This window comes from Mizuhopecten yessoensis, unplaced genomic scaffold (assembly GCF_002113885.1).
Source record: "Mizuhopecten yessoensis strain PY_sf001 unplaced genomic scaffold, ASM211388v2 scaffold11025, whole genome shotgun sequence".
Taxonomy (NCBI): Eukaryota; Metazoa; Mollusca; class Bivalvia; order Pectinida; family Pectinidae; genus Mizuhopecten; species Mizuhopecten yessoensis.
The window spans coordinates 398,759-410,401 of NW_018408841.1; the positions used below are offsets into that span (position 1 = coordinate 398,759).

Here is an 11,643-nt window from a genome sequence, read left to right on the forward strand (position 1 = left end):
AACACCCCTTCCCCCACTCCACACCCTACACTTACACCCCCCTTCCCCCACTCCACACCCTACACTAACACCCCCTCCCCCACTCCACACCCTACACTTACACCCCCCTTCCCCCACTCCACACCCTACATTAACACTCCCTCCCCCACTCCACACCCTACACTTACCCCTTCCCCCCCCTTCCCCCTCCACACCCTACATTGACACTCCATCCCCCACTCCACACCCCACACTTACACTTCCTCCCCCACTCCACACCCTACACTTACACCCCCCTTCCCCCACTCCACACCCTACATTAACACTCCCTCCCCCACTCCACACCCTACACTTACCCCTTCCCCCCCCTTCCCCCTCCACACCCTACATTGACACTCCATCCCCCACTCCACACCCCACACTTACACTTCCTCCCCCACTCCACACCCTACACTTACACCCCCCTTCCCCCACTCCACACCCTACACTAACACCCCCTCCCCCACTCCACACCCTACACTTACACCCCCCTTCCCCCACTCCACACCCTACACTAACACCCCATCCCCCACTCCACACCCTACACTTACACCCCCTTCCCCCCCTCCCCACCCTACACTTACACCCCCCTTCCCCCACTCCACACCCTACATTAACACTCCATCCCCCACTCCACACCCTACACTTACACTTCCTCCCCCACTCCACACCCTACACTTACACCTCCCTCCCCCACTCCACACCCTACACTTACAACCCCTCCCTTCCCCTGCTCCACACCCTGCACTGACGCCCAACCCTGCACCGATATGACCTCCTTCCTACCCCCCACCTCTATCAGACTATATTCAACACCTGTGCTGAATTGTACTGTTTACCATAATATAAAGTCCATCAGTTATTTTCTATTTAAATGTAATTTTAATTACCTTCTAGAAAATGAATAAGTTATTACAAGACAAATAAATGTATGAAACAGACTTCCACTCGCTTTATTTTTGAAATGTTAACCAAAATTTTTAACAGGTATAATGGGGAAAAAAATATCCTAACTGGCCTTAGCCCTTTAATTTGAATATGAGGTAGTTAAGATGCAATACACGTATACGTTTATCTTAATTTGAATACATCAAAAGGCCATCAGTTTGGTATTCAGGGTTTTATGCCACATTGACTTTACAAGCTTTGTCCTTATTTGGCTACATGTGCAGTAAGGATTAGATGTATCCTTGAATTATAGTGGAGTTTACATGGTAATAATTGGTATACAATTGCAGCATACAAATAATTCAAGACAGACAAAACAAAACCCAAGGATACTTTACATTTATTGTACAGTTTACTCTTTTAAGTACTGGAGTACAATGTATTAGAAGGACAGAGTTTACGGAGTGGTTAACGCTCTGGCCTTCACTCAGATGTCCTGGGTTCGATCCCCAAAGTTTTCCTAGCATGACTTTTTAAGAAAGTGTTTTTCTCTTCCCCACACAACTTTGTTAATACAGGTGGAGTATCAAGTAGTCTGTGGTGGGGGCTACAGTTATTGTGCTGTAACATTCAAGTGAGGTGGGAATAACATGCTGTTAGAAACCTGGGCCCACCAAAACCTGCACTGATATACTTCCTCATGCAGGAATGCACACATGTGGAGGGATTTAGCCAGGTGGCATATGACCAGTAATTAGAGCTTGATAAAGAAATCCTAAAATTGTATGTATTTTTATCAGTCTATTGTATAAATTGTTTATTTGTGTATTATGACATACCTTGAAGTGACATACTTAAGCTAGATACGGTCCTATAATGTCAAATGCCATATAATGATAAAAGCACTGAAAGTACTTTACAATACCATTGAATCCCCTAACAGAAATACAATATTTCTGCCATTGACATATTCATGGTATTGGTATGTACATATACTAATAGAGAGAGAGTGAACAATTTTCCTGGAAGTATTTAAAAAGAAAGTCCAAAATTAATGAAGGAATTTAGCATGCAATAACCCCAGACGATGTCAAAACTAAGGCTATTGAATCAATGTTTTACTATCCTACTATAATTTCAGTAGACCACTTTTCAGATTTGACGTACATTTTCATAGCAACACACCTATAATAAATACTGTTATAAAACAAGAACATAAGTTTCTATACTTTTGCCAATTTTCAACCTTGGATCTGGAATTGTAACAGGTAGAAAGATAACCAGTGACACCTGGTGGTACTTTTGGTAACAACAGCAGTATTTACATATACCACAGCTGAAATTGTCCAATAAGTGCTTCTTTTGTCATCTGCTTTTAGTCTTTTGTAAAAAATAGTTCAGATGATTTAAATATGAGCCAATAAATTACAAAAAAATGGTACTGCCGTTTGCTTGTGACAACTGGTGCACAGCACATATAAATTAACAACTGATATTTGCTTTCAAAATGTTATTACCTGTTAAGTGAAATATAAATTAATTAGTGTGTACCGGTGGGATCTGATGGGATCTGGACGGGCACAGATGAACCTTTGTAGTGTCCTCTTTGTTGAGATTTAAATCTACACTCGAAGTAAATATTCTTAAATTCGATGAAATAAAAATCCTCACCTGAAGTAAATGTTCTAGAAATTTTATGACACAAATGTGTTTAAACTGTTATTTCAAAATGACATAGTGGACTTAGCTGGAACACTTTTCAGGAAGTGTTTTGTGAAAAAAAAAATCTAACTTGATTTATGTCATTGTATTATTTAAACTTTGATTTTAGTAGCATTTATCCTATGATTAAGTTCATCAGCTTGAAGGAACCTTGGAACGTGGTATGAGATAATGAATGGAGAATAAGTGACATAGGGATGGTTACACAGGTACTGTACTGACTGGGTAAGATAGGGTTCTCCTTCATCACGATCGTGTTTCCTTGTCCTGGACTATTGGATTCCCTACAGAAGACAGCCCCTTTGTCATCACCTGTTCACTTGTTTTAATGTTACTCCTCTGACGGAAGTTGAGGTCAAAGACTACCCTGATCAGGTTCCCCAAAATAGGTTTATGAAACAATAATCTGTGGTGTTTTTATTACCTGTGTCTAAATGCAGACATTTCTGAATATCTGGATCATATTGTTCCACTTTTATGCAGGTGAGAATTCATATATTTATATGCAAAATGCGGTCAAATTTCGGAAAATTATTTTTGGACAAAGCACTTAGAATCCATTATGCATTATCAAAAGCAGATAATGCAATAAAAAAACTTTTTTCATTCAGTCAGGTAATTTGAGTGGAATTCATGTGCATCATCGCATGCTCAGCCTTCCTTTTAGGTATGGACCACCCATTATGTAACAGTTACCTTTGTCACACAAGACAAGGGATGTGTATATATATCGTATTTATGTCTCAAAAGGGATTGGTATTGGATATATATAGAACACCAATAGATGATAACTTCTTTGTCTTCTGCACTGTATTGTGTGATGACTTTCAGTTTACAGCTGGTATTTTGAAAAAAATGTGTCGACATAAATCTTTCTAAGGGAGATTATAATTATCGTTGGGGTCATTGTTTTGCTTTTTGACTACTTGGACTAGTGTTACGGTCACTGCATAGGAATTCAACCGGACAAGTTTGTCCTTTGTCCTTGAGCCTATTTGAAAGTTAAGATTATAGAACTTCATTTCAGCTTTAAATTTTGCGGTTTCCCAAATTTGTACCGGTTTTAATCTGCTTCTGGCTGTATTAAATCAGATCTGGATATCATAGTTTTTATGGGGATTTAAGTTTGTGGAATGTGTCTTTCAGGAAATTAACATAATCAAATTTCCTTTCTATTTCAGCTAGAAATCACAGTAACTGAAATATTTAAAATACCTATAACACAACACCAAAACATTCCGTGTGAAGAAATGTACAACATCAGGTGTTCAGGAATGTTTGTAATAAGTGTCGAGTGTGTGACACAGTGACTGTTTTCAGGTTTGTTGGTTTTATGTTGATTGAATCTCTAGCAAGGATGACAATAATGTAAGATGATGTACCTTGTTGTACTGGTAAAGCTTATTGGTCTTATTACTGAAAATAAGAAATAGGTACTGGGCCTGTTACTGAGTTAATGATAATTCTGTTGAGTCTGTAAAATAACATTTCACATTTGTTGGTTATTTGTTTCACAGTTTTATGTTTACAATTTGTTTCACTCCGCCGATAGGAATTTTGTGGTCAGCCATTACATGTAAACTTGAATAATTCATGTAATACATGTACACGTAGAGGTTCCATTATTTCTTCAAAAGACTTGAAATGTGAATTACATGATGAAATTTTATAGTCCTACAGTATGCAAATAATGAACCTTTTCAGCATCTGATAAACAAAAGGGTGGGCTTATCAGTGAGCACTGGCTTGGCCTTGATTGGTTACGTATGTATAATAGTGTTATCTCTTAAGCAGAGACTGTGTTACCATTGTTGATTTATTTCCTTTTTTTCTGTTCCAGAGATGTCTGGGCCAGCCACCCATTCTGCCTACCCCACGGTGTCTCTGGTAGACAAGCTACGACTGGCTGCCTGCAATGGTCAGGTGGACAAAGTGCAGGAGCTCATCCAATTGGGGGCCACGTTTCATCCAGACAAGGTAGCCTATTTTTTTTTTATTGATTAGCCATTTATTTTATTGTAGTTAGTTAGTTGCCAATAAAACTGATTTTATGGTTGGCAGCAAGACAATACCTAGTAACAATTGCTTGTTCCATCGATAGTGCAGTCTCTGTTCTAGTTTTGTATATATAGTTCCCAAGAGGTTTCTACTGTACTATCCTTGTCTATTTTTCACAGAAATTCATCATAAATCAATTGTATGATAGCATCCATTATATTTATTGCTCCATAAAACATATCAAAGACTTGTACATTTGTGCAGGCTACATTCGCTACTTAATTGTCTGGGTTGTTGGTATGAGAACAGTATTTAGGTAAAGATGGCACACACTGAATGCCTTGGTAGGTTTGTAGTTAGATATGTTAGACATTTGTCTGCTAGTGATAGATACGTTAGGCATTTGTCTGCTAGTGATAGATACATTAGACATTTGTCTGCTTGTGATAGATACATTAGACATTGTCTGCTAGTGATAGATACATTAGACATTTGTCTGCTAGTGATAGATACGTTAGACATTTGTCTGCTAGTGATAGATACATTAGACATTGTCTGCTAATGATAGATACATTAGACATTGTCTGCTAGTGATAGATACATTAGGCATTGTCTGCTAGTGATATATACGTTAGACATTTGTCTGCTAGTGATAGATACATTAGACATTTGTCTGCTAGTGATAGATACGTTAGACATTTGTCTGCTAGTGATAGATACGTTAGACATTGTCTGCTAGTGATAGATACATTAGGCATTGTCTGCTAGTGATATATACGTTAGACATTTGTCTGCTAGTGACAGATACGTTAGACATTTGTCTGCTAGTGATAGATACATTAGACATTGTCTGCTAGTGATAGATACATTAGACATTTGTCTGCTTGTGATAGATACGTTAGGCATTTGTCTGCTAGTGATAGATACGTTAGACATTTGTCTGCTAGTGATAGATACGTTAGACATTTGTCTGCTAGTGATAGATACCCTAGACATTTGTCTGCTAGTGATAGATACCCTAGACATTTGTCTGCTAGTGACAGATACGTTAGACATTTGTTTGCTAGTGACAGATACCCTAGACATTTGTCTGCTAGTGATAGATACGTTAGGCATTTGTCTGCTAGTGATAGATATGTTAGGCATTTGTCTGCTAGTGATAGATACGTTAGGCATGTTTGGTTATTTATATGTTCAGCGATCTGCTGCATAAGGCATTATGTTTAGCTACATTGGTTCTATCAAGGTTAGGAGATGCTACTTCCTTAACTGTGTTAGCCATTGAGTCGTATAAGAGATTCTTGGGATGTAATCAAATAAATTGACCTTCAGATTTAAAGACCAATAAAGCCATACTTCTTAATTGACCTTGTTTTTGATATTGTGTGATGAGGAATTTCAATTTCAATTTTTTCCTTTAAAAGAAAACTATGCATTACTTAGTTGTTTGTATTAGCTTAAAGCTTGTCATAAATGTGTAGAACATGTACAGGATCCTAGTACTTTTTATCAACCCTAATCATCCAATCAGATTGCTGTTTGAATCAAGGCCTCCAGCTATAATGTCCCAGATGGGACATCAACCACACGAGGAGATAGTCGTTTAAAATACTCTGAGCTGTTGTCTGACAGATGATGTTTTCTAAATCGGGTGGTGTTTGATGATCAAAAGAAAACACTGTAATATGATCGGATGAAAACCCAGTGGGATTTGAATTTTAGATTACCCAACATGCAATGTTCCAACACGTTGGTTGCAGATGGCTCAATCTGTTTGTTCAAGGCCACATGGTTTATTTTGGTTCCTTTGTAAGTGTGTCCATAATCTTGTAGTTACAATATGCAGTTTCTGTAACAGAATATGAAGAGAATTTGAGATCCATTCGTAGAACAGGTTGTAAATAGGAAGCTGTTTAAATGTTCTAGAATTTTGTACATGTATTTAAAATCCTTTGCTCGCCTTGGAGAGGGCTATTCAGTGCACAGATTACCAGGGGAGGTGCAGCGCAGAATGAGTCATATTTCAGTGATCACTGAAAAAGTCGGTGACACTTTATCTTTGAACTTGCCTGCGGTGCTGGCTACCCACTCTACCTGTGCTGGCTACCCACTCTACCTGTGCTCGGGAGAAAGTCAATTTATAAAGTGTACGTGAAATGTTCCAGGAAGTTTGGCGTATTTCATTGAATCTGCATTAAATTGTCCCTGATTTCTTATAAACACGGATGTGACATGCAATGTCTCAAAAGGGCTTAATCAGGCGAGGATATGTATGCCGATGATGTGTGGATAAAAACTATAATTATAATATCATGAAGTCATTTCTGTTTCACTGATATTATCATACATTTACATTTGTGCTGTAACCCACTATATGAACATTACCAGCAAAAATGCATTTCATTTGAGTATGAATGCAAAAACTCTCGTGACGTAACACATGGTTTACTTATGACGTCATAGATTAACCTTGTTCAATGAGAGTGTTGTCGCCTCGCTTCGGATAACAAGGAGAATGCCCCTGTGTCAAACGCTCAAATGACTACAGTTAATCATTGGCGCCAATTTTAGTTAAGTAGGGCTGTTCTGCCAATGTCGTTTAAAGGACGACGCATCTACAAGATGCAGTAAATAAACAAAATATTTAAGAACAAATGAATGAAATTTAACAATTGTTCTATAGTAAAAATGTAAATATAAGCCGGTAGTGGGCTTCATGCTAAATTGATATAACCGATTTGCATTCATATTGGCATGAAAATTAAAAAAACGCCGTTCAATCCCTATTTGAAGACAATTTTGACCTTATTAACTAATTTTATGATGAAAATTCTTTCGTTTGGTGTTTTGCTGATCAGTAACAATCCTTTGTAGGTCTGTGCCTGTCTCTAGCTCCATTTACAGTTTACTAAATGTAACATAACGGAGTACGATATAAGTTAACCTGACCATTTATATAATTATCAGGTATATATAGGATACAGGTTTACCTGACCATTTATCAGGTATAGGATACAGGTTTACTGTGCCATTTATCAGGTATAGGAGACAGTCTTACCTGACCACTTATCATGTATAGGATACAGGTTTATTGTGCCATTTATCAGGTATAGGATACAGGTTTATCTGCAGGCTATTTATCTGGTATAGGATTCAGGTTTACCTGGCCATTTATCAGGTATAGGATACAGGTTTACTGTGCAATTTATCAGGTATAGGATACAGGTTTACTGTGCCATTTATCAGGTATAGCATACAGGCTTACCTGACCACTTATCAGGTATAGGATACAGGTTTATTGTGCCATTTATCAGGTATAGGATACAGGTTTACCTGCAGGCTATTTATCTGGTATAGGATTCAGGTTTACCTGGCCATTTATCAGGTATAGGATTCAGGTTTACCTTGTCGTTTATCTTGTATAGGATACAGGTTTACCTGGCTATTTATCTGTAATAGGATTCAGGTTTACCTGACCATTTATTAGGTATAAAAGACAGGTTTACCTGAGTACTTATCAGGTATAGGATACAGGTTTATTGTGCCATTTATCAGGTATAGGATACAGGCTTACCTGACCATTTATCAGGTATAGGATACAGGTTTACTGTGCCATTTATCAGGTATAGGATTCAGGTTTACCTGGTCATTTATCAGGTATAGGATTCAGGTTTACCTGACCATTTATCAGGTATAGGATACAGGTTTACCTGACCATTTATCAGGTATAGGATACAGGTTTACCTGGTCATTTATCAGATATAGGATACAGGTTTACCTGGCTATTTATCAGGTATAGGATACAGGTTTGTTTACCTGACCATTTATCAGGTATAGGATACAGGTTTACCTGGCTACTTATCAGGTATAGGATACAGGTTTACCTGGCTATTTATCAGGTAAAGGATTCCAGTTTACTTGGTCATTTATCTTGTATAGGATACAGGTTTACCTGACCATTTATCAGGTATAAAATTCAAGTTTACCTGGCTATTTATCAGGTATAGGGTTCAGGTTTACCTGGCTATTTATCAGGTATAGGATACAGGTTTACCTGACCATTTATCTGGTATAGGATACAGGTTTACCTGGCTATTTATTTGGTATAGGATTCAGGTTTACCTGGCTATTTACCCTGTAAGATATGGTTGAACCGTACCTAACCTGACCAGAGGTAGAAGCTGGTTTATATCTAGGTGGCTGCTCCTCTTCGCCTGTCATGTTAGTCTTTGATATTGATATAACTAAACAAAACCAAATAAAAAGTCTGTTGGATCTCTAGAATCAATATACCGTGCATATTAGCCATGTTGACACTGCCAGAGAAAACAAGTTAGTGCTGTTACGCTCCTAGTATGGATCGTGACGAGGATTGTGAGCACTCTGAACGATTTAAGTCCTACAGGTGTTGTGTTGTACTTAAAGATACTGTAGATCTGAAACTGAAAGAATACTTCCCTTTACTGATGTTTTACAGGTAACTTTTAACAGGTTTTTCATATCATCTTGTATGACCACAAAAAATGTTAAGCATTACTCGAAAGCTGAGTGAGATTTGAGTAAGGGTGATAGCTTTCTTAAGTAACCAATCTTTCGAGCACGGTCATGTGACCATACCTATTTCACTAGATGACTTGAGATAGTCGTTTTTTCATATCACTGATGGTGGTCAGGGGTAAATTACAATTGGCGAGCTACAACGTGTGGGACATTTATAAGTCTATGTAATCAAAGCTTGCAGTTTTGAGCAATATTTTCTGAGTATCATATAGGTGGCATTAAGTTTGTTATGACCTATTTTTGGATCGTCAATGTGTGAGTTTAAATGCTGGTAGATATTATTAACAGTGTAGATTTACTTGTGTAAATGTTATTCTGAACAGTATTCATAGACACTTAAACCTGTCACCCCTACGTTTACATGTTAGATTCTTCTACCTTTGATCCTGGCCAGTCTACTTTAGTCTTTAGTGGTGATTAGATGATGCCAAGGTAACAGTACAACAAATGGTCACAACTCTACCACCTATACTGGACTACAACCATCAGAATCAGAACACTTCTGGCCCCTTTCCTGTAACTTTGCTTCTTGTAGCTTATTTGCTGTTTGTGAATGCTGAAAGTTTTGTTCTATGCTTACATATATTTGATAGAACTCTAAAAGACCTTTTATTTGACCATATATAATTATATGTTGGAATTTGAAAATTGTGAAACAAACTGCACTTTGTTGTGAATAAAGTGTGTATAAAAACCTTCTTTAATTATTATCTATGTGAAGTAAACATTTTCTGGCATTTATAAGTATGAAATATAGAACTTTAATGCCAAACTTGAACATTCCACCATTTATAGTGTTATGTAGTATGTTGTTGTGTAAGGGCTAAAGTGTGTGGTACTAATTGGGATAAATCAGCCAATGCTGAATGCACTATAACTATAACATAAGCTATACAAATGAGCACATTTTCAATCAGTTTTAATTGATGATGAGAAAAAAATGGACTTTTTTATATTGGAGTTTGTCTTGTCACTCACAATCTTTCATGATTCACCAAGATTTTGTATAAAAGCTTACAGAATTCAAGAAACCATGATTTGGTGAAATGTTAAAGAGTTCTCACAAAACTATACAGGTGTTATATAATCTTACCTGTTTATTATGCAAATTAGATATGTGTCAGATGAGGTGCCACATGGAGACTTTAGAACGCAACCTAGTTAAATAATGAAAAGAAAAATTAATTTCCGTCAGAATTGCTTTTGGTCCTGTTTATGAGATATTGGTGACACTTCAGTTTCCCTACATACAAATGAATGTTATGGTGAATTCTGTCAATCAGTGACGAGGAAATATATATGATTGGATATATACCCAGGCATGACCTTTGAATCAGTGTTGGGATTACTGTATTGTGGTGACCATGACTTGTGGATCTATGTCACAAAAACTCTTATTTGTACAATGATAATAGCCACGCTGTGATCAATATCGGAGGTGAAGATCCTGACTCAGAATCGTCCAGGTGGTCTATAGGTACACTGTGTTTTGGGGTTTGATACTCTATAACATTTCAGATTTTAAACAGTGTGGTCTCTATGGATATTTGACAGTACTGTAAACTTATCCGTACCTGCCCTGTACATATTTGACAGTACTGTAAACTTATCCGTACCTGCCCAGTACATATTTGAAAGTACTGTAAACTTATCTGTACCAGCCCAGTACATATTTGACAGTACTGTAAACTTATTCGTACCAGCCCAGTACATATTTGACAGTACTGTAAACTTATCCGTACCTGCCCAGCATGAAACTGAAAACATCACTCAGCTCATTAAGGTGTCATCTGTTGCCAAAATTAGAATTTGAAATTATTTGGAGAACAATAATGACAGACTGTCACCAATGCTGGTCACATTCCAGAGAATGCTTTGTTGACTATATAAAAGGTTTTGTTCTGCCAGGCAATAGCTTATTTATGGAATGGAATTGTTTATATTGATGTCTTGTCTGTCATGGGACACTGGGTAGGTTTTGATTATCATTATGTCGTCCAATAAGAAAGCACATGTGGTATTATTATTGGGCATACCGTATGGTATAATTGTCAATTAAATATTTACTGTGGGCAAAGTCAGCTGTTGCTTCCTGTTATACCTGATGAGGGAAGCATTTGTAGGACTGATGATCAGCCAGAATATGTGTAGAACTTATGTGGACTTCTGAAGAAAAAATAGGTTTCAACAAGTCCCCTTGTGACTTTCTCAATATGTCAAAGTGTGCTTGCTTCTTTCTCAGTACATCAAAGTACCCTGACTCCTTACCTCAAACCTTATTGGTCCTTTCTCAGTACATCAAAGTACCCTGACTCCTTACCTCAAACCTAATTGCTCCTTTCTCAGTACATTAGAGTACCCAGCTCCTTACACAATGTATCCATCTCCCCATCTCCTTTCACAATGTATCCATCTCCCCATCTCCTTTTACAATGTATCCATCTCCCCATCTCCTTT

The 11,643-nt window shown here is 37.6% G+C and overlaps 1 protein-coding gene across 5 annotated transcripts in view; it reads left to right on the forward strand.

The window, feature by feature from the left end:
* LOC110464713 overlaps nt 1–11,643 on the forward strand; it is a 105,815-nt gene that overhangs the window by 58,053 nt on the left and 36,119 nt on the right. For 4 of the 5 annotated variants that reach the window (XM_021520073.1, XM_021520071.1, XM_021520076.1 and 1 more), the window contains exon 2: nt 4,469–4,605. In XM_021520073.1, coding sequence (XP_021375748.1) covers nt 4,469–4,605 — 137 coding nt within the window. Of the gene's footprint in view, nt 1–3,812; nt 3,949–4,468; nt 4,606–11,643 lie in introns of those variants that run through there. The other variant, XM_021520075.1, reaches the window with a different exon arrangement.